Source organism: Muntiacus reevesi, chromosome 4 (genome assembly GCF_963930625.1).
Source record: "Muntiacus reevesi chromosome 4, mMunRee1.1, whole genome shotgun sequence".
Classification (NCBI taxonomy): domain Eukaryota; kingdom Metazoa; phylum Chordata; class Mammalia; order Artiodactyla; family Cervidae; genus Muntiacus; species Muntiacus reevesi.
In genome coordinates this window covers 124,034,005-124,061,256 of record NC_089252.1, presented here as the reverse complement: position 1 = coordinate 124,061,256, position 27,252 = coordinate 124,034,005, and the positions used below count along the sequence as shown (strand labels likewise).

At 40.1% G+C, this 27,252-nt stretch overlaps 1 protein-coding gene across 1 annotated transcript in view; it reads right to left on the bottom strand.

Moving 5' to 3' along the window:
• ZDHHC17 (zinc finger DHHC-type palmitoyltransferase 17) overlaps positions 1-27,252 on the bottom strand; it is a 98,116-nt gene that overhangs the window by 48,550 nt on the left and 22,314 nt on the right. Inside the window, exons 2-4 of the mRNA XM_065934125.1 lie at positions 24,238-24,341; positions 20,186-20,308; positions 119-196 (exon numbers count right to left, since the gene is read on the bottom strand). Coding sequence (XP_065790197.1) covers positions 119-196; positions 20,186-20,308; positions 24,238-24,341 — 305 coding nt within the window. The remainder of the gene's footprint in view (positions 1-118; positions 197-20,185; positions 20,309-24,237; positions 24,342-27,252) is intronic.

The window sequence follows — 27,252 nt, the reverse complement described above, 5'->3', positions numbered from 1 at the left end:
ATCATTGACATTAACTATCAGCATAACAAGTTCTCCCATGCATTTCAGCACATTATTCTTTTAAAAAGTCAGTTATAGACTGCTAAAAGGGGAAAACAATCCAGAAGCAAATTTAAACCTTGTGGCCCAGTGCAATGGAGTTGAATTTAGGTCTCCTCCAAGTTGATCCACAATAGCACCTTTCGAAATATAGTATCTATAAAACAAAATTTTAAATAATTAAGACAATTTCCAAGTTCAACTTTAAGAAACTGTATGAAAAATAAAGAAATAAATGTTCTTTATTTTAGATCTCATGCTAGTTTATGCCTCTGGCAATAAACAGTATTCTGTGAGTTTTTAAAATACATTAGGAGAATTTTATATGAAACATATCTGTCCTGTTTGTTCCACAAGTAAAAGGAAAACAATGTTTTTAATTACAAAAAAGAATAGCAAAGCCAAACAACCATCATATAAAGAAGAAAGCAGTCCAAGAGTCACAAGATTTGGTTCCTATAGTAGGATCAGGTAGAATATTGGGAAGAGGAACAGTTGTAGAGTAGGCCAGACACTTAACCTACCATGGGTAGAAGCTGTTTTACCTTCCTCACAAGATTACTGTAGATTAACTCAAACAATGTATGTGAAGGAGTTTTCTAAACTGTGAAGTATAATACAGAGGTTCTTTATGATGCCTTATTTGTGATGCTTTTAAAGTTATGTTGCTTTAAAATGAAAAAGCAACCTCATTGCTTACTAAATTAAATGTCATAACATTTTGATATTCTCTGAAATGAATAGGACTTAGTTGTTTATATAATGCTTGCTTTCAAACTGATTAATGCAATGAATCTTGAATACAAATGATTTCAAGGCATTTGATGGCAAATATTTGACATATGTATTTTACTGAGGTTCTTTAAACTGTTCTAAGCAATTACTGCTCTAGGCCACTAATGCATTCACTCTTAATGCTCAGTTCTACACATTTAATACATTCATACTTATGAGCTTGATTCAGAAATTTTCTTCTATGTATGCCTAAGTTGGTGCTTTTAAGGCATTATGCAATGATGGACCCAATTCCACTCTATCATATAGAACAGTTTGAAGTAACTTAAAAGTATTTCCAGACTAACATATTTTCAGTCCAAAATAATTTTCAGTTCAGGCAGTCTGAACACAAACATTCAAATACTCCTAAACTGCTTCTTGAGATACTCAGCAGACGTCAATGTAGTAAGAAAAATGGCTTTTTTGAGCCCAAAGAGAAGTACAGCACTGCCAAAGAACTGCTTTGACAGGAAATATTTTCTTAAAAATTCCAACTAGAAAGAAATTTTTTAAAAGCAAGTTTATTGCCTTCTCTATAGTTAATATAGCTGTATCCCTGAGAGGTACTTTTACTCACATTTCAAATTCATGCTAGGACTATGGCAAAGAGTCATTTCCAAAATTCTAAAGTACAACTTTGTTTTCACAAGGATAGGGGAACTTTTTTCCTGCATTCTAAAGAATAACTTCTTTTTCATTGTAAACTTTTAGAAGAAAAACACCAGCTTTTTATAATCTGTTATTCTTTGTAGTTTGAATATTTTAGTTCAAAACTCCAAAATTCTGAAATCTTATAATTCTTACTTTTAAACCTAAGCCTCCTTGCAATACTATAAGAAGGTTATTATCAAAAAATATACTCGCAGGTACTAATGATCCCTAGGTTTGAGAAGAGTATCAGTGAATAAGAGATAGCAACACATCTCTGAAAGAGGAAAAGCAAAGGGCTAAAACCCAAATGTCTTCAGAAACAACAATGAGAAGCAAGCCAGAATATGTTTTAAAACCCTAGAAAGGTTAAGGGATTAAAGGTAAGAGTTATAACAAAAGGAAAAGGTAAGAATCTGGATTGTAAACAGAAACAGTGGTTCAAAGTCAATATAAGTTGCTAAAAATTGTTGTTTTCCAACTTATATTCTCACTGAAAGTAATTATTTATTTAGCATCACCACAGGCATTTTGGGCTTTCCTGGTGGCTCAGACAGTAAAGAATCTGTCTGCGATGCAAAGACCCAGATTTGATCCCTGGTCAGGAAGATCTCCTGGAGGAGGAAATGGCAACCCACTCCAGAAGTCTTGTCTAGAGAATCTCAAGGACAGAGGAGCCTGTCGAGCTACAGTCCATGGAGCTTCGAAGCGTGGGACACGACTGAGCGACTAACACACACGCACACAGGCATTTTAGTGACGTGGACATGATCAAGCCGCCAACAAGACTACACTCATTTTCTCTGTGCAATGTGTTCTTAAAATGTGACTATTCAAATTTTTAATAATATGACGGTGATACCTGAAAGTCTGTTAAAATCAGACTGACACTAGTGCCCTGACACTTCTCACGCTCCCGCTGATTTTAACACTCAGCCACTCAGTATTTGCCAAACGGTGATTCAGTGCGTCTTTACCAGAGAAGTTTAGGGACCCAGGGAATTACACCATAGAAACACACGAGCCACTGAAAATGTAGCAATGAGAGTTTACAAGCTGAAGGGACATTTGGGAGGTTCCTGTTGTGAACTCTATACATTCCACAACTTCTAATCAGCTTTGCTACGTCTCCTAAGAATGAATGGTCAAACACGATCAGATAATTGAAAAAAACTTCAAATATGGAAGGAGACCAAAATAAACAGCAACTCCAAATCAATAACATACAGAGAAGAAAACCTTAAAAGAGAGACTAGCTCTGGGAAAGACTGAAGGCAGGAGGAGAAGGAACAACAGAGGATGAGATGGCTGGACGGCATCACTGACTCAACGGACATGAGTTTGCGCAAACTCCGGGAGCTGGTGAAGGACAGGGAAGCCTGGTGTGCTGCAGCCCACAGACAGCTGGGGTCACAGAGAGCTGGACACGACTGAGTGACTGAGCAACAAATAATTAATATCCTCCAAAAAACAAAAGATAACACTCATGACATAAGAACAAAACATTTTTTCAAAGTGGGGTGAGAGGTAGAGATCAACAAAGAACGCTTCAAATTGAAAGCGCAATAGATAAAATTAGAAATTCAAAAGAAGGATTAAAAGATAAAATCTCCCCAAAGTACAACAGCTATAAAAGGACCATATCAATGTACAATGATGTGAAACACTTTCACAAAGTGAAGGATAAAGAATAAAAACTTACATGTTTTTAAGAGAAGAAGAGTAAGCCACACACACAGAGTGTTCTTATAAGCTCCATGCTTTTTTAACAAATCCCCATACTCATTAGTTACACCTTGACTTGAAATCAAACTGAAATCAGAGACTATAAGCATTATTATCTGTTGTTAATGAAGAATCCTGAGATAACAGGCGAGTGCTAAAGCTAAAAACCTGCACTAAACCGTTCTAGTTCATTCTATCTGGATAAAATTTCAGGAACAAAGACTTCCACTTGAAAACATGAGAAATATGAGAAATCCAGGTCAGGTGAAGGTCTCCTCCTTTCCAAATTATACTTACTTTACTCTTATCATCATGAAAGTTACCCAACTACTTTGCTTGCAGTAAGTTTCTTTAACACGTCCTGATGGAACTTAAGACACTTCTCCATTCATTGGTCTCTGGGGCTCCCCTATGTCTTGCGGAGTACGTGAGAACACCGTAAGGTCCTAACCACTCTTCACATAAGACGTTTCTCAGAGTTGTGCGTGCATCAAGCAACCTTGAGGATGAGGTAATGTCTCCCTCTGGAACAAAAAGCAACCTTGCTTCCTACATACCATAAAAGCAATGAGAAGAGGGGGGAGCGGAGCAGACAGGAGACCGCGCGGCAAGCAGAGCAGCGGCGGGATCCCCAACTCCAACACCGGTGCGCATGCCCTGGCTGCCAGGCGGTCACCCCCGCAGGCACCGCCCGGCGCTCCCAGACCGTCCCCAGGCGGGGCCCGCGGCCACACTGGGCACGCCTAGCCAGGCCTGGGGGCACTGATCAGGTGGGCGCAGCCGAGGAGCCACGCACTGCAGCCTGGTGGGACACTGGTGCACGGATGCTGTGGTGGGGAGGAGGACTGGGCAGACAGCTGGACCGTTCACGTGGGCCATCGGGAGCCCCCCGCCAGGCGCGAGGCCTACTTCCTGCAGAAGGACCGGGACAACAGGATCGTCTCCAAGCACACACTGCGGAACTGCACACCCAAGTTCTGATTTGAACAATTCAGAAGAACAGCCAACTTTTACTTCCTTGTATTTCCCGTATAGCTGATTACCGATAAGCTCAGGGGTCTGGTGAGGAGTGGTCTCTCCTTGTTCTTCCTCATCACTGTCACACCCAACTCCGGTGAGCTTCACAGACAGAGAAGAGGAAGGTTCTAAAGAATCTGTTCCCGCCTATCACCTTTCATCCAAACCAGTCATCTGGCTTGTTTGAGCCAGTTAGTTCATGGGAAATGTGACTCTCTTCTAGAAGGTCGCTTTTGTAACTGCTTTAGACTGATTCTCAGGTTAAGAGACTGTTGTTCTTTGTCCAGTCACTAACTTGTATCTGAGTCTTGACCATGCCATGACTCCAGCGCACCAGGCTTCCCTGTCCTTCACTCTCTCTCAGAGTTAAAATAAGAGATTCTACAATTTGGTGCCAGTTTGGTGCCCTGCGAGTTTGAAGAAGAACCTATTGTTCTCACACGGCATCACAGGGAGACGGCACCTACGACGTCGCTTCACCCGCTGTGTCGCCAGCGGCCCTAACTGCTAGGACCTGCTCCCGCAGGGCGTCTGAGACGTGACCCCGTCGCACAGCCCACTGGCTCCTGACTCGCTCAGCGTGGAGCCTGATGCTCTCTGCCGTCCTGACGAAGGAAGACGACAGTGACTCGCGGGAAGAGCGGTCCACCTTTTATTTCCACAATCTGATCACTGAAGTTCAGTACTTACCCACGAGCTCTATTCAGTTCCAGAAAATTCCCATCATCCTGAGCGTCTCTCTCTCTATCTTCCTCGCCACCCCCAGCCCCTGGCAGTCACCAGTCCCCCTTCAGCAGCTTTTGTTTGCTTATTCTGGATTTTTATTAACAGAAGCACACACTAACAACCTCTGCGTTGGGTTTACTTCACTGAGCATGTTCTCGAGGTTTATCCATGTGGTAGTGTGTGTCCGTGCTTCAGTCACAGGTGAATAATAATCCATCACGTGGGCAGACAACACATTTTGTTTATCCACCATTCACTGATGAACATTTGCGGTGCTTCCACTTTTTGGCTATTATGGAGAACACTGTTATGAACATTTGCATAAAAACTTTGTGTGGACATAGCTTTTCAGTTCTCCTGCATACATATAAAGTAAAATAATTGCTCTAAAGTTGTATTTTCGAAACTGACTGCCCTCTTTACATTCTCATCAGCCATGTTTGAGATTCCAGTTTTTCCACATTCCTGCTGAGGCTTGTTGTCCATCTTCTTTATTATACTCATCCTAGTGGGTGTGAAGTGGTACCCACCATGGTTTTAGTTTTACATTTCCTTGGTAACTAATGATGCTGAGCAACTTTTCATGAGTTTACTGACCTTTTGTGAACTGTCTTTTGAGAAACAACTTCAAAATCATTGGCCCATTTTTAAATGGGGTTGTCTCTTATCCATGAGTTGTGAAAATTATGTGTGTGTTCCAGACACAAGTCCTTTATCTGCTGCCAACATTTGAACAAAATGATATTTGCATTTGAAATTATTTCCAAAAGGAAGCATCTAAATTCCTGGTAATCACATTGTTGATGACAAAGTCATGCTTTCTGTGTTAGTCTCTAAATTAAAAATAAAAACACTAGGGGAAAAAGGGGGGGGGGGGGGATAAGAGAGAAGATGGTGGAGGAGTAGGTGGACATGGGAGTACATCTCTCTCCACAGGTGCACCAGGAATACATCTTCCGATGCACAAGATCTCACAGAATACCAGCTGAGAGTCGACAGGAGTCCCTGACCATTGGAAAGGAATATATAGATCCACACAAAGCTCAGTAAGATGAAAGAAGGAAGGGAAAAAAGGAGAGTGAGCAGGACTGGACCTCCATCCAAGAGTTGGGGTCAGATCCCCACGTAAGAACAACTGTTTCAGACAGAGGGGAGGCATTTGAGGCTGATGGGACAGTGCAGCAGCTGATCTGTGACAGTGAATGGAGTAATAACCACACAGACAATCCTTCAGCAGCCCTACATGCCCCAGACAAGGATGCAGGTCTCCTGGAATGGGTGGCAGCTGAGACTGGAGTATGGGGAGTGGAGAGCAATCCTAGGGTGAGGTCTGCTGCTGACTGCACTGAGACGGCTGGAGGGGGCATAAGGGAGATCACAGTGGGGAATACCTTTGGAGGAAAGCAGGGCAGTCGAGGAAGCAAGGCAGTACTGCTGAGTCAAGCGCAGGCTGTGGGGCCATCATTGTAGCCTCTCTTTCCCCACACGCCTGTGCGGGCGGCTGACCAACAGAGAAAGACCCCAGAGAGGGTGGATCTCTGAATGCCTGATCTGTGGAGCAAACAAAAGGATCCCAGCCAGGGGGGCACTCTGAGCACATGCTGTGCTGAGCAACAGAGAAGGACCCCAGCTAGGGGGGTCTTTCGAGCACCAGCTGTGCCAAGCAACAGAGAAGGAAGAGCCAGTGAAACTCTTTGAACAACCGCTGTCAGAAGCCACAAAAAAGACTAATGGGGCCTTCCTGGTGATTCAGATGGTAAAGAATCTGCCTGCAGTGCAGGAGGCCTGGGTTCAGTCTCTTGGCTGGGATGATCCCCGGGAGAAGGGAATGGGTACCCACTCCAGTATTCTCGCCTGGAGAATCCCATGCACAGAAGAGCCTGGCGGGCTACAGTCCACGGGGTCGCAGAGTCAGACACGACTGAGCGACTGACACCACCACTACCAGCAAGTACCACAGCCCCCGTGCCTGAGGACACCAGTGTCCCTGCCTCCCGGGGCTGCCAGGGTTCCCAGAGCCCACGCAGCTGCCCCGCCTCCTCGCCCGGTCCCCACGGGGCAGAGCTGCCCAAGGCTAGAAAAACCCCAGCAGTGCGTGTCTCCTGTGCTCAAGGCCGCCAGCTCCCCTCATGCCTGGCGCTGCAATCCAAGCAGCTGCACCGCCTCCACGCCCGGTCCTCACGGAGCAGACCCAAATCCCAGAGGGCAGTCTCAGGAGCAAACGTCTGTGGATGGCCCACAGGCAGAGCTGGGCTAGAGGCACAACTGAACTCCAGAGGCAGTGCAGCTAAGGAAGACTAACAAAAACATTTCACCAGCTGTACAAGCTGTGGATTAAATCCCCAGGATCAACAAGGCAGACTCTGTGTCCATGGAATACATAAATGGATAATGAGAGTCCCCACAGAAGAAAACCACCCAGCTCTGGCAGCTGGGGACAGTGGAGGCAACAACACGCAGAAGTAGGGCCAATGAGAGTCTGAGCTGTCCCACGGCAGGTACAGTGATAGCCTAGTGTTGGAAAGCAACCTAAGGAGGTGGATGTGGACTGTGACTCACAGCAAGGGAAGGATACTGACAGCTGAGATCAGAAAAAACACTATTCTTCTTATATTTTGATGCGTTTTGTAGTTAGTTCTGGATTTTTTTTCTCTGTTGCTATGATTGTTGATTTATTATTAAATCTATTTAAGCTTTTGAGAACATTTTTATTTTAATCATACTTTTATTTCCTTTATAAACTTCTAGTTCTACTGTGGCTCGGATCATGAACTTACTGCCAAATTCAGACTTAACTGAAGAAAGTAGGAAAAACCACTAGACCACTCACGTATGACCTAAATTAAATCCCTTATGATTATACAGTGGAAGTGACAAATAGATTCAAAGGATTAGATCTGATAGACAGAGTGCCTGAAGAACTATGGATGGAGATTCATGACATTGTACAGGAGACAGGGATCAAGACCATCCCCAAGAAAAAGAAACGCAAAAAGGCAAAGTGGTTGTCTGAGGAGGCCTTACAAATAGCTGTGAAAAGAAGAGAAGCGAAAAGCAAAGGAGAAAAGGAAAGATATTCCCATTGGAATACAGAGTTCCAAAGAATAGCCAGGAGAGATAAAAAAAGCCTTCCTCAGAGATCAATGTAAAGAAATAGAGGAAAACAATAGAATGGGAAACACTAGAGATCTCTTCAAGAAAATTAGAGATACCAAGGGAACATTTCATGCAAAGATGGGCTCAATAAACGACAGAAATGGTATGGACCTGACAGAAGCAGAAGATATTAAGAAGAGGTGGCAAGAATATACAGAAGAATGGTACAAAAAAGATCTTCATGACCCAGTTAATCATGATGGTGTGATCACACACCTAGAGCCAGACATCCTGGAATGTGACGTCAAGTGGGCCTTAGGAAGCATCACTATGAACAAAGCTAGTGGAGATGATGGAATTCCAGTTGAGCTATTTCAAATCCTGAAAGATGATGCTGTGAAAGTGCTGCACTCAATATGCCAACAAATTTGGAAAACTCAGCAGTGGCCACAGGACTGGAAAAGGTCAGTTTTCATTCCAATCCCAAAGAAAGGCAATGCCAAAGAATGCTCAAACTTCCACACAGTTGCACTCATCTCATACGCTAGCAAAGTATTGCTCAAAATTCTCCAAGTCAGGCTTCAACAGTATGTGAACTGTGAACTTCCAGATGTTCCAGCTGGATTTAGAAAAGGCAGAGGAACCAGAGATCAAATTGCCAACATCCACTGGATCATCGAAAAAGCGAGAGAGTTCCAGAAAAACCTCTACTCCTGCTTTATTGACTATGCCAAAGCCTTTCACCATGTGGATCACAACTAACTGTGGAAAATCCTTCAAGAGATGGGAATACCAGATCACCTGACCTGCCTCCTGAAAAATCTGTATGCAGATCAAGAAGCAACAGTTAGAACTGGACATGGAACAACAGACTGGTTCCAAATCCGGAAAGGAGTACATCAAGGCTGTATATTGTCACTCTGCTTATTTAACTTATATGCAGAGTACATCATGCAAAATGCCAGGCTGGATGAAGCACAAGCTAGAATCAGGACTGCCAGGAGAAATATCAATAACCTCAGATATACAGATGACATCACCCTTATGGCAGAAAGTGAAGAAGAACTAGAGTCTCTTGATGAAAGTGCAAGAGGAGAGTGAAAAAGGTGGCTTAAAACTCAACATTCAGAAAACTAAGATCATGGCATCTGGTCCCATCACTTCATGGAAAATAGATGGAGAAACAAGGGAAACAGTGACAGACTTTATTTTGGGGGGCTTCAAAATCACTGCAGATGGTGACTGCACCCATGAAATTAAAGGACGCTTACTCCCTGGAAGAAAAGCTATGACCAACCGAGACAGCATGTTAAAAATGAGAGACATTTCTTTGCCAACCAAGGTCTGCCTAGTCAAAGCTATGGTTTTTCCAGTAGTCATGTATGGATGTGAGAGCTGGACTATAAAGAAAGCTGAGCGCCAAAGAATTGATGCTTTTAAACTGTGGTGTTGGAGAAGACTCTTGTGGGTCCCTTGGAGAGCAAGGAGATCCAACCAGTCCATCCTACAGGAAATCAGTCCTGAATATTCATTGGAAGGACTGATGCTGGAGCTGAAACTTAAATACTTTGGCCACCTGATGGGAAGAACTAACTCATGTGAAAAGACCCTGATGCTGGGAATGACTGAAGGTGGGAGGAGAAAGGGATGACAGAGGATGAGATGCCTGGATGGCATCACCAACTCAATGGACACGAGTTTGAGTAAACTCTAGGAGTTGGAGATGGACAGGGAAGCCAGGGGTACTGCAGTTCATGGGGTCGCAAAGTCAGCCAGGACTGAGTGACTGGACTGAAGTGAACCTACTCATCGGCCGTTTCTGGCTCTGTGGGTGTCTTCTCTTCCTCCTTTCTTTATTTCACCATGTTTGTTAGTTTGCTTTGTTTTCTTTGTTTATTCCCCAGCTGGCACTCTGCTTTGGTCTTGTTTTCTGGTGTGTGTTTTAGTTGTTCATAACTGGTCAATATCATTTTTTATTTCCTTTGCTCAGTAGGTTACTCTCTTCTACTTCCTTTTTCTCGGGCTGTTTTAATTTTATATGTGTGTGTGTGTGTGTGTGTGTGTTCCTTTGTCTCTGCTTTTATTTGTCTGATTTTGTGTTTACCATTTGTCTGGGGTTTTCCCTTTGTTTCTTGTTTTGTCTTTTGTTTTAATCCCCTTTCATGCCATAACAAACAACTTGTGCAATCTTGGTTCCCCAACCAGAGATCAGGCTTGAGCCTCTGGAATGGGACCTCTGAGTCTAAGACCCTGGACTGCCAGAGAGCTCCTAGCCCCAAGAGTGCTAATTTGTGAGAATTCCCACAAAGGTCTCCACCTGTATCCCAGGTCCAGCAGCACCCAGCACAGGACACCTCCCCCAAACCACAAACAAGACAAAAACACAAACTCCATCATCAGCAGACAGGCTTCCCACAGACACCCCAAAACATACCACCTCACACAGCCCTGCTCATCAGAGGGAGAAAAGCTGACCTCCTCCAACCAGAACGCAGAGACCAGTCCTCCTAACCCACAGCCTACACAAACAACTGAACCACCCTAATCCACCACGGGCAGAAACCAAAAGGAAGAAGGAAGATGACACTAAAGCCTGTGAAAAGGAGACCTCAAACACAGTAAGTTAGAAAAAAATGAAAAGAGAAATACTGCACAAGGAAAGTAACAAGTTACAAACTTATAATACCAAACAAAGGAAGAGGAAATAGGCAAACTACCTGAAAAAGAATTCAGAATAATAGTCAAGATGGTCCAAAACTTTGAAAACAGAATGGAGAAAATCCAAGAATCAATTAACACATTTAACAAAGACCTAGAGAAAATAAAGAATAAGCAGAAAGAAACAACACAATTAATGCAATTAAAAACACTCTAAAAGGAATCAATAACAGAGTAACAGGCAGAACAGATAAATGAGCTGGAAGGCAGAATGCTGGAAATAACGACTGAAGAGCAGAATAAAGAAAGAAGGATGAGAAGAATTGAGGACAGTCTCCAAAACCTCTGTGATAATATTAAACACACCAACATTCACATTATAGGGCTCCCAGAAGAAGAAGGAAAAAGAAAGGATCTGAGAAAACTGAAGAGATTATAGTTAAAAACTTCCCTAGCATGGAAAAGAAAATAGTTGATCAAATCCAAGAAGCAGAGTCCCCCCAAAACAGAATAAACCCAAAGAGAAACACACCAAGACACATACTAATCAATCTAACAAAGATTAAACACAAAGAAAGCAATCTAAAAGCAGCAAGGGAAAAGTAACACATGAAGGAAATACAATTTCATTTTCATACAATTAACAGCTGATCTTTGCAAGTCAAGGGAAGGGCAGGATATATTTCAAGTACTGAAAAGGGGAAAAATCTACAACCAAGATTACTCTACCTGGCAAGGATCTCATTCTAAACTGATGGAGAAGTCAAAGGCTTTACACAAAAGCAAGAGCTGAGGATTTAGCACCACCAAATCTGCTTTACAGCAAATGTTAAAGGAACTTCTGTAGGCAGGAAACACAAGAGAAGGAAAAGGCCACAAAAATCAAAAACAAGAAAATGTCAAAAGGAACATATATATCGATAATTACTTTGAATGTAAATGGATTACATGCTCCAACCAAAAGACACAGACTGGCTGAGTGGATACAAAAACAAGATCCATATATATGCTGCTTTTAAGAGACCCACTTCAGAGCTAGAGATACATATAGGCTGAAAGTAAGAAGATGGAAAAAGGTATTCCATGCAAATGGAAATCAAAAGAAAGCCAGAGCAGCAATCCTCACATCTGACAAAACAGACAAATAAAGAATATAACAAGAGACAACAAAGGACACTACATAACGATCAAGGGATCAATCCAAGAGGAAGACATAACAATTGTAAATATGTATGCACACAACACCGGAGCACCTCAATAAGTGAAGCAAACACTAACAGACATAAAAGGGGAAACTGACAGTAATACAGTAATAGTAGGAGACTTTAACACCCACTTACACCAATGGACAGATCATCAAAACAGCAAATTAATAAGGAAACACAAATCTTAAATGACACATTAGACCAGATAGACCTTATTGATATCTTCAGGACATTCCATCCAAATGTAGAATACCACTTTCTTCTCAAGCGTACATGGAACATTCTCTAGGATAAACCACATCCCGGGTCACAAGTCAAGCCTAAGTAAATTTAAGACAACTGAAATTGTACCAAGCATCTTCTCTGACCACAACGCTATGTGACTACGTATCAATTACAGGAAAAAAAAACAAAAAAACACAAATACATGGAGGTTAAACAATGTTTCTAAATATTCAACAGATTACTGAAGAAGTAAAAAGGGAAATCAAAAAATTCCTAGGAAAAAAAAAATCCTAGAAACAAATGACAACGAAAACACAACTCAAAACCTATGGGATGCAGCAAAACCAGTTCTAAGAGGTAAGTTTATAGCAATACAATCCCACCTCAGGAAACAAAAATACCCAATAGACAACCTCACTTTACAGATAAAACAACTAGGAAAGGAAGAACGAAAACCCTTAAAGTTAGCAGAAGAAAAGAAACCACAAAGATCAGAGCAGAAATAAATGAAAAAGAAGTGAAGGAAACAGTAGTAAAAACTAAAAAACCTGAACACTAGTTCTTTGAGAAGATAAACAAAACTGATAAACCATTAGCCATACTCATCAAGAAAAAAAGGGAGAAGAATCAAATCAACAAAATTAACAATGAAGGAGGAGAAGTTACAACAGACAATGCAGAAATACGAAAGATCATAAGAGCAACATGCCAATAAAATGGACAACCTAGAAGAAATGCACAGATTCTTAGAAAAGTTCAATCTTCCAAGAATGAACCAGGAAGAAATTGAAACTATGAACAAGCTAATCAGAAGGAAATAAAAATCAAAACTGTGGTAAAAAACCTCTGAAAAAAAAACAAAAGTCTAGAGCCAGATGGTTTCAAAGGTAAATTCTATCAAACATTTAGAGAAGACCTAATGCCTATGCTTCTCAAGCTCTTCCAAAAAAGTGCAGAGGCAGGAATACTTCCAAATTTATTCTACAAGGCCACCATCACTGTGATACCAAAACAGATAAAGATATGACAAACAAAGAAAATTACAGGCCAATATCACTGATGAACACAAATGCAAAAGTCCTCAGTGAAATTCTAGCAAACAGAATCCAACAACACATTAAAAAGATCATACACCATGACCAAGCTGGATCCAAGGGATGCAAGGATTCAATATACACAAATCAATCAATGTGATACACCATATCAATAAACTGAAAGACAAAAACCATATGATAATCTCAATAGATGCAGAAAAAGCTTTTGACAAAATTCAGTGCCCATTTATGATAAAAACTTTCTCTAAAAACAACAGCCATAGAGGGGACCTATCTCAACATAATAAAGGCCATAAATGATAAACCCACAGTAAACATTTTCAATGGTAAAAAACTGAAAGCATTTCATCTAAGATAAGGAACAAAAAGGGTGCCCACTCTTGCCACTATGATTCAACATAGTTTTGGAAGTCCAAGCCATGGACTTTATTTCAGAAAAGAAATAAAAGGAATCCAGATTGGAAAAGAAGAAGCAAAATTCTCACTGTTCAAAGATGACATGATACTATACACAGAAAACCCTAAAGATACTATCAGAAAACTAATAGAGCTAATCAGCTCTAGTAAAGTCACATGATACAAAATCAATACACAGAAATCACTAGCATTCCTATACATTAACAACTAAAAATCAGAAAGAGAAATCAAGGAACCATTCCCATTTACCACTGCAACAACAATAACAACAATAACCAAAAAAACCTTAACAATAAACCTACCTTATGAAAGAAATCAAAGACAACATAAACAGATGGAGAGATATTCCATGTTCCTGGGTTGAAAGAATCAATACTGTGAAAATGATTACACTACCAAAAGCAATCTACAGATTCAATGAAATCCCTATCAAATTACAAAAGGCATTTTTCACAGAACTAGAACAAAAAATTTCACAGTTCATATGGAAACACAAAAGACCCCAAATAACCAAAGCAATCTTGAAAAAGAAGAACGGAGCTGGAGGAATCAACTGTTCTGACAGCAGACTACACTATAAAGCTACAGTCATCAAAATAGTATGGTACTGGCGCAAAAATAGAAACACAGACCAATGGAACAAAATAGGACACCCAGAGATAATCTACACAACTACAGGCACCTTATCTTTGACAAAAGAGGCAAGAATATACAATGGAGAAAACTATCTTTAGTGAGTGGTGATGGGAAAACTGGACAGCTACGTGTAAAAGAATGAAATCAGAACACTTCCTAACAGCACACACAAAGATACACTCAAAACGGATTAAAGACCTAAATGTAAGACCAGAAACTATAAAACTCTCAGAGGAAAACACAGGCAGAACACTGTATGACATAAATCACAGCAAAATTCTCTATGACCCACCTCCTAGAGTAACAGAAATAAAAATAAACAAGTATAATCTAATTATATATAAAAGCTTTTGCACAGCAAAGGAAAGTATAAACAAGGTGAAAAAACAACCCTCAGAATGGGAGAAAATAACAGTAAAATGAAACAACTGACAAAGGATTAATTTCCAAAATACACAAGCAGCTCATGCAACTCAATACCAGAAAAACAAACATTCCAATCAAAAAGTGGGAAAGAGACCTCAACAGACATTTCTCCAAAGAGGAAATACAAATGGTAATAAACACACGAAAAGATGCACAACACTGCTCATTATTAGAGAAATGGAAATCAAAACTATAATGAGGTATTGCCTATCAGTCAAAATGGCCATCATCAAAAAATCTGCAAACAATAAATGCTGGAGGGAGTGTGGAAAAAGGGAAACTTCTTGCACTGTCAGTGAAAATGTACATTGATATTGCCACTATGGAAGACAGCATGGTGTTTCTTTAAAAAAAAACCAGGAATAAAACTAGCTATTCCTAGTTTTATTGCTGGGATTGACCCAACAATCCCACTACTGGGCATTTACCCTGAGGAAACCGTACCTGAAAAAGACACATGTATCCCATTGTTCACTGCAGCACTATGTACAATAGCTAGGACATGGAAGCAACCTAGATGTCTACTGACAGACGAATGGATACAGAAGCTGTGGTACACATACACAATGGAATATTACTCAGCCATAAAAGGAACACATTTGAGTCAGTGCTAATGAGGTGGATGAACTGAGAGTCTATTATACATAGTGAAGTCAGTCAGAAAGAAAAAACAAACATCATATATTAATGCACATGTATCAGATCTAGAAATATTGTACTGCTGAACCTATCTGCAGGGCAGCAATGGGCACACACAGAGACAGACTTGTGGACGCAGGGCAGGGGGGAGGAGGGTGAGACAAAGAGAGCAGCATGTACACTGCCATACGCAAAGCAGGTGGCCAGCGGGGTCTGCTGTGTGACTCAGGGAGCTCAGCGACAATCCAGAGGGGCGGGATGGGGCGTGAGGTGGGATGCAGGCTCAAGAGGGAGGGGACGTATGTATACCTAGGGGTGACTCATGTTGATACATGCAGAAACCAACACAGTGTTGTAATTATCCTTCAATTAAAAACAAATAAATTTAAATAAACAAATACAATTTATATCTAAAAAAATTAAGTTATTAGAATATTTTTCTAATATCCTGACTCAAGCTTTCTAACAGCTGGCTTATCTTTGTCATTTTGTCATTTTTAGTTGCATTTCATTTGTTTTGTTACAGACCCTGTAGTCACACCTAGACTTTCCAAACTGAAAACATTACATCTATATATGATCTACAAAGTCAATGTATGATCAATGATCAAACTGGAATATCTGAAAGAGATGCAATTTTGAATTAGTGTCAATGTTTCATATTTCTATTTTCTGAGTAAAGAAGAAATAAATATACTTTCTTGTTATACAGCAAAATAAATCTTAAATACTGCTTTAAAAAAAAAAAGCAATGAATATCCACTGTGTGTGCTACATCCATATGGACCATATCAAGCTGCTCCCACAGAACCTACTGAGCAAGAGGGAGCTATGAAAATAAGATGCTCATGCTATTTGCTATACTGTGAATAATAAAGGCCTTTGTCTCTACCAGAATCATGTATCTTCTGCTAGCATGCATGAAATAGTAATATGCTTTAGCTTTAAAGTATGGTGTAATTCTAGACTCAAAAGTAAAAATCTTGAGGCTATGACTACTACTTGCTATTGAAAATGGTATTTACTCACAATTATGTTTGTTTTAGGAAAGTAACTTGCTAGACTATGTATTGTAAGAAATTAAGCTTACCCCCCTGAAGATATAATATACACAGACACTATAATTATTAACCCACTCTATAATTACTGACTTTATTTTGTAACCTCACTTGTCCATAAGTGGCGGACAATCCATAAGGCAGGCAACATCAAGACTTTCTGTCTACATTTTATCATTTTAGAGTTTCTTATTTATTTTTACACAAGACAAATGTGACTTTTTGATCAACAGAATGAGATCAAACATATCTCAACTGCAACACTTGAAGCAAAAACATAATCAAGTAATGCTTTAAAATTCTGAGAAGATTAAGTTCAGTCTAGAAGTCTATGCTCAGCCAACCAAACCAATAAGGTTTAAGGGCATAAGAGATAGTCCCTTCAAAACATTTTCCTCCCAAGCACTCTCTTTCTCTCAGAAAGTTATCAGAAAGTTCAGTTATCTACTAAGAGCAGAGAGTAAACCAACAGATAGAAGCATCTGAGATGCAGGAAACCAACAACGCAGCAAAGGGATTTCTCAGAAGACATGCAAAGGTATGTCTCAAGACGATGGCTGTATGCAGCTCTCAAGGGCAAACAGTCTTTGCTAGAACAGAAAGGCAGAGAAATTCAGAAATGATTTCATCCTCTCCACTCCACCGAAAAAGGAACCAATAAATTATCTGATTCTATTACACAGATGGTTTTTAAGTTCTATTTAAGAGTATGGAACGATCAGTTATGATATACAGAAAGTTAAACAAATGAGGGGAAAAAAGCAACTATTACTTCAGACAAAAATAAAAATTCTACAAGAAAAAAAACAGATCACTGAACACTTCTGGGCTTATCAGTGAGAATTTACATACGCACAACAGTTTAAGTTTAAACTTTACAGAGTAATTTAACTAAAACTGTAACAGCAGATAGAGGAAGAAGTATTAGCAGTGAGGTGTTCTAGGACATCAGGCTATCCCCAAAAGGAAAGTCAAAATAAAATAACTAATAAGCCAATAAACAGCACAAACGTTGGCAATATTTACTAAAATTCATCCTCCTAAGTTTTCTTCTCATAAGAATTCTACAGATTTATATGAACATAAGCAAAATGCTATGTGAAGAAGGTATTAATTACAACATTGTATGAAAGAGCAAAAACACTAAAATCAATCTAAATGTTCACCAATAGGTAAACCATTAAATAAAGTCCATACAATTGAACATTATGCAGCTTTTTAAAAAGAATGATGTAGTTCTAGTACTGATATGAAAAATCTTCAAGAAACAAAAATTAAATGAAAAAAGCTGAAAAGCATTTGCTATCATTTGTGTAAAGAAGATAACTTTCTACATAAAAGTAACAAAATAAAAATGTAAAATAGAATAATGAAAGAAACATCTGAAGTACTGAAAATAGTTTCCCCCGGGGTATAGAACCCAAAGGGTAGGGAGGGGCTGCTATTTTTACTGTAAGATTTTAAGTACTATTTAATTTTTTTAATTGCTTATGTACTATTGTGATTAAAATAACAGTAATTAAAAACAATACAGAGCCTACAGAAGGCTAGATAATTTGAACCAACTCAGTTAAAAAAAACTTTAAAAAGCTCAACAAAATATAAGAAATATTTCCTAAAAATAAAACCTAAGAAGGTTAAGAGCATTCACCTTCATCAGGAGATTAAGATTCAGGAGAAGGTTAAAACTGGGAAAAGTCAGAAAACTGCTTGGGCTCCATCTGCCCAGAGACACTCTGCTGAGGCAGGAGAGCTGGCCCAGAGACAGCCTCAGCAGACAAAGGAAAAGAAGGGCTGGGACCTCGAGAGCTTAACTGCAAGAAGTAATTAAGGACCAGAATTAAACCTAGCTCTAACACAGTCTTCAGCTACCTGAGTGACCCAGAAAATCTAAAGCCTAAAAGTTGGGCTTAATGAAAACAAATGGTATCTTCTCACCTTAGGCCTCAAATTATTCAACAACTAAGTTTTCAAACATAATATCTAGTATACATTCAAAGATAAAACAGGCACACAAAAGAATAATTCTCAGACAGATTATACAATAACTATATTTAAGTATGTAACACAAGATGGAAAATTTCAGCAACAAAAGAATCAAATACAAGCTAAAAGAAAATAAAAATTCTAGAACTAAAAAACAAAATTAGGAACTCAATGAATAGATTTAACAGCAGACAACACATAGAGCACAAAAGAACTGGAAGGTAAGTCAGAAGTTTCCAGAATGAAGCAGAGGAAGAAAGGACGGCGCACACAGAAGAGAGGTTAAGAGATACGGTATACAATGAAAAGGTCAGACATACATGTAACTGGCATTCCAGAAAGAGACAAAAAGAGAACGGGGCAGAAATATCTGAAGAAATGCACGCGTGCTAAGTTACATCAGTCATGTCCAACTCCTTGCGACCGTATGGACTGTAGCCCACCAGGCTTCTCCATCCATGGAATTCTCTAGGCAAGGATAATGGAGTGGGTTGCCATTTCCTCCTCCAGGGGATCTTCCCAACCCAGGGAACAAACCCGTGTCTCTTGTGTCTCCTGCACTTTCAAGTGGGTTCTTTACCACTAGGGCCACATGGGAAGCCCTATTTGAAGAAATAATGGCTGAGATTTTCCAGAACTGATGAAAACATCAATCCACAGAATCAAGAATTTCTTGCAATCTCAGAGTAAATAAAAGAAATCCACACTTTGAAATATCATGAAACTGCAGAAAACCAGAAAGAAAACAAACTTAAAAGCAGTCAGAAAAAAAGAAAGGAAAAAAAAAAGCAAAGCCTTTAAAAGTGTAATACTTAGACTGACTTATCAATAGTAACAGAAGCCGGAAAACAGTGGAACGATATTCTCAATGAGTAAACAACAAAAATAAAAACAAAATGGCCAACCTAAATTTCTATGCCATCTGAAAATATCCTTCACAAATGAAGATGAAATAAAATTTTCTGACAAACAATAACAGAATTTAGACATCAAGAGACTCTGTGCAGGCAGAGGAAAAGTTAGAGGTGTAAGAAGGGGGAAAAGAGTAAATAAGATGGAAACACGCTCTCCAGAGGAAAGGGATTCACGGAGTTCAATGCTTTAATTATTACTTGCTTAATCTTTTTTTAGTACTCTAAGGGCTAATTCTTTTACTTGATATTAACATCCTATTTATCTCCAGACTCTGCATGCTGTACTTCAAAGGTACATCTGCAAGTAGTTCATTTCAGATTCATGTCTCTAACTAAAGATCTTAGGCCCAAATTGCCAGAGACTATTAAGCCAGATTTACTAAGAATTCGTTATCATTCTGACTCCTGCTTATCTAACTTATTATTACTGAATAAGCAGAAAAATAAGTAAAAAAAATAATTTATACTAAGTATATAAGGTATTCTTCATTTATGCTGATATGAAGTTAGGTTACTACCTACTATCTTTGTGACACCTCTTTCCTTTTCTCCATAGAATTAATATTTAGACTGTGAGCTACAGGTTAGACTGCCTGAGTTAAAAGTCCAGACACCAACCTTTAACAGCCAAATGTCACTGGTAGTATATTTAACCTCTTTATGCATCAGTTTCCAAATCATTAGGGCAGTAGCAAAAATTGTTATTTTCACATAGGTTATTTCAAGAATTAAGATCTAAAATATACATGGAAAAGCTCTCAGCAAAGTATCTATCACATAATAAACATTCAATATACATTAAAAACATTTTTTTCTCGGAAAAAAAGTACATAGAAACTACATTTTAAAAGCTATGAATTTTAGAAATTATATGTTTTAAAATTATTCTCAATAATTTTGTAGTAACAACTAATTCCTTAAAAATAAGTACTACTCACTTGATTAGATCTGTTCTGTTGTTGATGGCAGCCCAATGCAGGAGTGTAACGTTTTCTTTGTCTGGTTGCCTCACGTCATAACCTGCTTCCACCAACTCTCGGCACCGTTCATATATTCCGTATCTTAAGAAGAAGGAAAACAAGGCAGATACCATTATTTGACAAGAAGTTTAAAGCTGAAAATAACATTTCTAGAAGAAAGTGATGCTCCATTTTGATACCTGGAAACTAAAAAGGCTTTCTCAATATAAAGTGTTACTTTAGAAATATCAATATTCCAACAGCTTTTACTAACCCATTTTATAATTTTAAACTTTTCTTTTCTAACAATGCAATACCTCATAAAGTAGAAAGGAACAGGACACTATAGATAAAAATATCTATCGGTTGTTTGTTTTTATTAATATCACCACTTATTCCACAAAACACTGAAGGCAGCTTATTAAAAATACATATAATTATGTTAAGATAATGTCATAAAGAAGCAATAACAAAGAGCTTGTCATTGATTTACCACAACATCAAAAAAAAGGATGTCTTACAACTTTAAGATGCTTTATTTAGAAATTTAGCTTTGGTATTCCTGAAGGCAAATAAAAAAGGAGGTGTGGAGGTGGGAAGTAGCGTGGGTGGGGAAGCGTCTTGTGAATTTAAGTCAATGAGACATAAGAGAAAGTTTACTGGAAAAGCGCGAGAAAAGATGTTAATGTAATAAAGAAGAAAGATGCGTACAAAGAGCTTAACCTTTTCCTCCCTTTCTGTTTAGGTCATTGTGTAGCTGCATATATATTTCTCAAAATGCTGTAACATGGAAATTTTTATGCGTAAGCAAAAATGCAAAGAATACAACAAATCACCAAGAATCCATCATGGAGTCTCAAAAACCATCAACTTTATCCAAAACAAAATACTGGATCCTTGGAAATATGAGAAACAATAACAAATTTAAATGAGCTTTGACCATATTAATCAGAATGGTCTCCAAAATGGGGAAGGCACACCATTTTGGGGAAGAGGTGACATAACAATGGGACATTTGGAGCAAATATTAAAACTACATTCGTATCACAGTTTACAGGGAAAAGAGATTAATCTTCACTAATGTTCAACAGTCTTCACTGCTTTAATGCTCACCTACACTGGCTCCGTACTGCGTATGTTCACACATACACACACACACACGCGCACGCACGCACAAACACACACACGCGCACGCACGTGTGCGCGCACGCGCGCGCACACACACACACACACACACACACACACAAACACACAAGGTCAGTCAACCTAAGCGAAGAGCAGGAGTTCCACAATTCACAAGTAATGAAAGTAGCACCTTCAGTTCTCTGTTCTTTTTCAGAAAACTGTTTACATGTGCCCAGTTAAGTGAACTATGACTGAGCAACTGCACACACACACACACACACGGAGGAATGCTCATGAGAATGATTCATAGTAATTTCACGAGAAGTTTCCTTGGGGAGATAAGGAAGAAGGATGCTGAGCAACCTGCAGCAATTATAGCAAAATGTTAGCGTCTGCTTAATCTGACAGTTATATTCTTCTCTATATTTATCTGGAGGATTGAAACATTTCACAATTTAAATAAATGTTTTAAAAGGTAGAAATCATAGACCGCACATATAGTTAAGAGGGTGTTTGAGGAATAAAGAAAGGTGTTTTTTTTTCTTAAGATGAAAGATGCTGGAGTATATTTGCTGATGGAAATCATGCATTAGAGTGCGAGATTAATGACAAAGGAGAGAAAGAATATATTAATAGAAGCCAGGTTTGAAAAGGAAAAATTAATGTAGAGCAGTATAATTTGCTTGGTAAATGGAGCTGGCGGGGTGTGCTTTGAGTTTTGCCTTCATGGACACAGTGTAAATTAGGGTGACAGCGGACTAAGAGCTTCAGAAAGTTTGCCTCTCCACAAAAGTAATGAAAAACTGGCAGTATCAAAGTTTTCAGGTTTTCCAAAAAGTTCTTCTCACTGGTAATGAATCCACCTGCAATGCAGAGGATGCGGGTTTAATCCCTGGGTCGGGAAGATCCCTAGGAGAAGGAGCTGGCAATCCACTTCAGTATTTTTGCCTGAGAAATCCTGTGGATAGAGAAGCCTGATGGGCTACAGTATATGGGGTCACAGAAGAGTCAGAAATGACTCAGCAACTAAACAACATCAAATTTTTCAGAATCTGGGGGGAAAAAGTTAACAAGACTTCCAGCTACCAAAGGTATCTTTGGTCAAGGAAAACAGGAAGACTTTCAGGAAGAATAGAGGACTCTGGTATTTTAAAATACAACACTCCCAGACTTCCCTGGTGGTCCAACGGCAAGAAACAGCCTGCCAATGCAGGGGACATGGGTTCATTCCCTGGCCTGGGAAGATTCCACATGCTGCAGGGCAACGAAGCCCATGGCCCACAACTACTGAAGTCTGCAGGTATAGTGCCCGTGCTCCACAACAAGAAGAGCCACTGTCATGAGAAGCCTGAGCACCAAGCTAGAGAGCACCCCACTGTCACAGCTAGAGGACCCCACTGTCACAGCTAGAGAGGACCCCCACTGTCACAGCTAGAGAGGACCCCCACTGTCACAACTAAGAGGACCCCACTGTCACAGCTAGAGAGCACCCCACTGTCACAGCTAGAGAGGACCCCACTGTCACAGATAGAGAGGACTCCCCCACTGTCACAGATAGAGAGGGCCCCACTGTCACAGCTAGAGAGGACCCCACTGTCACAGCTAGAGAGGAGCCCCACTGTCACAGCTAGAGAGGACCCCCACTGTCACAGATAGAGAGGGCTCCACTGTCACAGCTAGAGAGGACCCCACTGTCACAGATAGAGAGCACCCCACTGTCACAGCTAGAGAGGACTCCCCCACTGTCACAGATAGAGAGGGCCCCACTGTCACAGCTAGAGAGGACCCCACTGTCACAGCTAGAGAGGAGCCCCACTGTCACAGCTAGAGAGCACCCCATGTCACAGTTAGAGAGGACCCCACTGTCACAGATAGAGGACCCCACTGCCACAGCTAGAGAGGACCCCCACTGTCACAGATAGAGAGGGCTCCATTGTCACAGCTAGAGAGGACCCCACTGTCACAACTAGAGAGGACCCCACTGTCACAGAGAGCACCCCACTGTCACAGATAGAGAGGACTCCCCACTGTCACAGAGAGGGCCCCACTGTCACAGCTAGAGAGGACCCCACTGTCACAGCTAGAGAGGACCCCACTGTCACAGATAGAGGACCCCACTGTCACAGATAGAGGGCCCCACTGTCACAGATAGAGAGGACCCCACTGTCACAACTAGAGAGGACCCCACTGTCACAGCTAGAGAGGACCCCCCACTGTCACAGATAGAGAGGGCCCCACTGTCACAGATAGAGAGGACCCCACTGTCACAGCTAGACAGCACCCCACTGTCACAGATAGAGGACCCCACTGTCACAGATAGAGGACTCCACTGTCACAGATAGAGAGCACCCCATGTCACAGTTAGAGAGCACCCCACTGTCACAGCTAGAGAGGACCCCCCTGTCACAGCTAGAGAGGACCCCCCCACTGTCACAACTAGAGAGGACCCCACTATCACAGCTAGAGAGCACCCCACTCTCACAGCTAGACAGTACCCCACTGTCACAGCTAGAGAGCACCCCACTGTCCCAGATAGAGAGCACCCCACTGTCACAGCTAGAGAGGACTCTCCACTGTCGTGCAACTAGAGAAAGTCCACACACAGCAACAAAGACCCGGCAAGGCTAGACTAATAAACAAACAAAAATCTTTTGAAAATACCACCATCCCATCCTCGGTTCCCCAGCAGCCTTGAAAAAGATGTTATATTCCTGGTACTGGTATCAGAGTGAACAGAACAGGAAAGGAGTTCTTTCAAAGCCTCATTCCCAATGAGGGGTCATTATCTCACCTACATGGTGGTTCCCTGGAAGAGTCTACTTGAAAGGCTTATCAACAGGACCTCACCCAGTTGATGACTTCAAAACAGATGTCAAAGAAGAAGACAACTCCAACAAGAAACTTACTGTGTAGCCTTAACTATGTCCCATGTGCTATAATCATCAATGTGAGTTTTCCGTCCCAGGGGTTCACCATATCCATGGTTATAATGGCTTTGAGGTTTGATTTCCTGTTAAAGAAAAAAAAATTACACAGAAGAAATGAGAAAAGTACAGAAAATATTTCAGTATTTTACTATTGCTTCTGTGCTGTTTGAAGAATGTTCATTATTTAAAATATTAACTTTAACCTTATGCTGAAGTCCGTACTCTTTGCAGAAAAAGCATATTCAAACAGATATATCCCCTAGACAAACTCTCAAAATAAACAGCTGTAAGACTTTAAATTAGTGACATATTAGTCACTGAAATTTATCTTTAGGTCCAAAGAACTCTACTTCTTCATCAAATCAACTCTCATTCTCTCTGACCAATTTTTCTATTATTCCATCATCACCTCTAGTTCTACATCAAAACTTTCATCACCTGCCAAATAAAAACTAAGGTCCTAGAAAAGGAACCCAAGATACTACTTTATCAGTCTCAGATGTCACCTTTTCCTACACTCCGTCATGCTGAGAGCACGTTACGCATCTCTTAGGTGAAAAAGGGAAATGGGGGTACTCTGTGTGTGCTCAGCCACTCAGTCGTGTCTGACTTTTTGTGACCCCATAGATTGTGGCCCACTAGGCTCCTCTTTCATGGGATTTTCCAGGCAAGAATGCTGGAGTGGGTTGCCATTTCCTACTCCAGGGGATCCTTCTGTTCCAGGGACTGAACCCTTGTCTCCTGCACCTCCTGCTTTGGCAGGCAGATTCTTCACCACTGCACCACCTATAAATTCGCTTAAGTAATCCTAAAAATGTCAACATCCTTAAAGAAACTAATTTTAAATAAAAATTTAAACAGCCTTATAGAATATTATCAATATATCCACTTAAAGCTTATATACTATGTGCAACTTTCTATTTAAAATACAAAATTTGCAATGCATAGTCAATCTCTTCAATATATAGCACTAAGATCCAATTACTTCTTCTATATGAAAACAGAAAAATTGAGCATGTTTGGCTCTACTATCATCCATTCAAATCTCTATGATTCTGATATTTTTCTCTTATAGGTGCACACACATGCAAATGAAAAGATAAGGCATAACAAGATATTTGGAAAGAATTAAATCCTTAGAATAATTCATTTTTTCTTGGCCACTGAAATTTAGTAATACAAATTTAATGGTAGTTCACTGGCGGAAAAAAGGCTATTATCTTCAGCTCACTCTAGCCATTCAACCTGTGAAAAATTCCAAAACTGATTTGTCTGGGCCATACATTTAGAAGACTATCAACAATATTGCTGGATATTTTCAAAAACAAAATATTTAGAAGTTTCACAAAAATAAATTCTGCCTAATATAACCTTTCAACAAAGAAAGCTTAGTTCCTTATGAAAATACTATCGCAAATATTAAAATACCACCACAACAATCACAAATACACATTTGCAGAAGAAAGAAGATAGACATCAGTCTTAAGCCAAGACTCACAACATACATACTGCATACAGTTTATTAAGTGATTTTTTTTTTGAGAGATTGTTCTTGGACTCCATTAAAGTACAATTGGTTAAATGTGAACACAAGCAGGTACACTATGCTGGGTGTAGGCAATGCTGAATAATTGATGGAGCGAACCAATACATGACTTGCTGCTGCTGCTGCTGCTAAGTCGCTTCAGTCATGTCCAACTCTGTGCAACCCCATAGATAGCAGCCCACCAGGCTCCTCCATCCATGGGATTCTCCAGGCAAGAGTACTGGAGTGGGGTGCCATTGCCTTCTCCGAATACATGACTTACCCAATTTAATTGTTTTTAAACTTTCCTGTTAAATTTCTCCACTGAATTCCAGTTCTCAACTTCTCAATGCTCTATATTCAGTGGCACAAGATAAGAGAAAGACACTTCTCAGATCAATAACACTGACCTTTTTTTCTAAATATTTTTATATTATTCTCCCCTACCATAGGGAAAATAACTTTTTAAGAGGGTGTCAAAAAACTCCATAATCAAAATCTTAAAAATAAAAATGAATTATTTTTTAAAAATCAAACCCCTCCCAAAAAAAGACTACTCAAACATCAAAATTTTAAATACAGACATCACTAGTAGTATTGCTCACTGCTGTTCCTTTGCACCAGGCTCCACTGTGGCTTTTTCATACTGTCCACGGGGTTCTGTTACAGTGCTGTGTTCAAATTGATCACCAAATTTGGAAAAATCAGTTGTGGCCATAGGACTGGAAAAGATCAGTTTTCATTCCAGTCCCAAGGAAGGGAAATGCCAAAGAACATTCAAACTACCATACAGTTGCACTCATTGCACAAGAGCAAGGTTGTGCTCAAAATCCTTCAAGCTAAGCTTCAGCAGTATGTGAACCAAGAATATCAAGATGTATCACAAGCTAGGTGAATCTCAAGCTGGTATCAAGACTTGCCAGGAGAAACATCAACAATCTCAAATATGCAGATGATACCACTCTAATGTCAGAAAGCAAAGAGCAACTAAAGAGCCTCCTGATGAGGGTGAAAGAAGAGTGTGAGAAAGCTGGCTTGAAACTCAACATGCAAAAATCTAAGATCAAGCCATCCAGTCCCATCACTTCATGGCAAACAGATGGGAGAAAAGTGGTAGCATTTTATTTTCTTGGGCTCTAAAATCACTGCACACGGTGACTGTAGCCATGAAATTAAAAGACGCTTGCTGCCTGAAAGGAAAGCCATGACAAACCTAGACAGCATATTAAAAAGCAGAGATATCACTTTGCCAACAGAGGTTGGTATAGTCAAAGCTATGGTTTTTCCAGCAATCACGTAGGCATATGAGACTTGGACCATTAAGAAGGCCGAGTGCCGAACTGATGCTTTCAAACTGTGGTGCTGGAAAAGACTCTTGAGAGTCCCTTGGACTGCAAGGAGACAGAACCAGTCCACCCTAAAGGAAATCAACCCTGAATATTCATTGGAAGGACTGTTGCTGAAGCTGA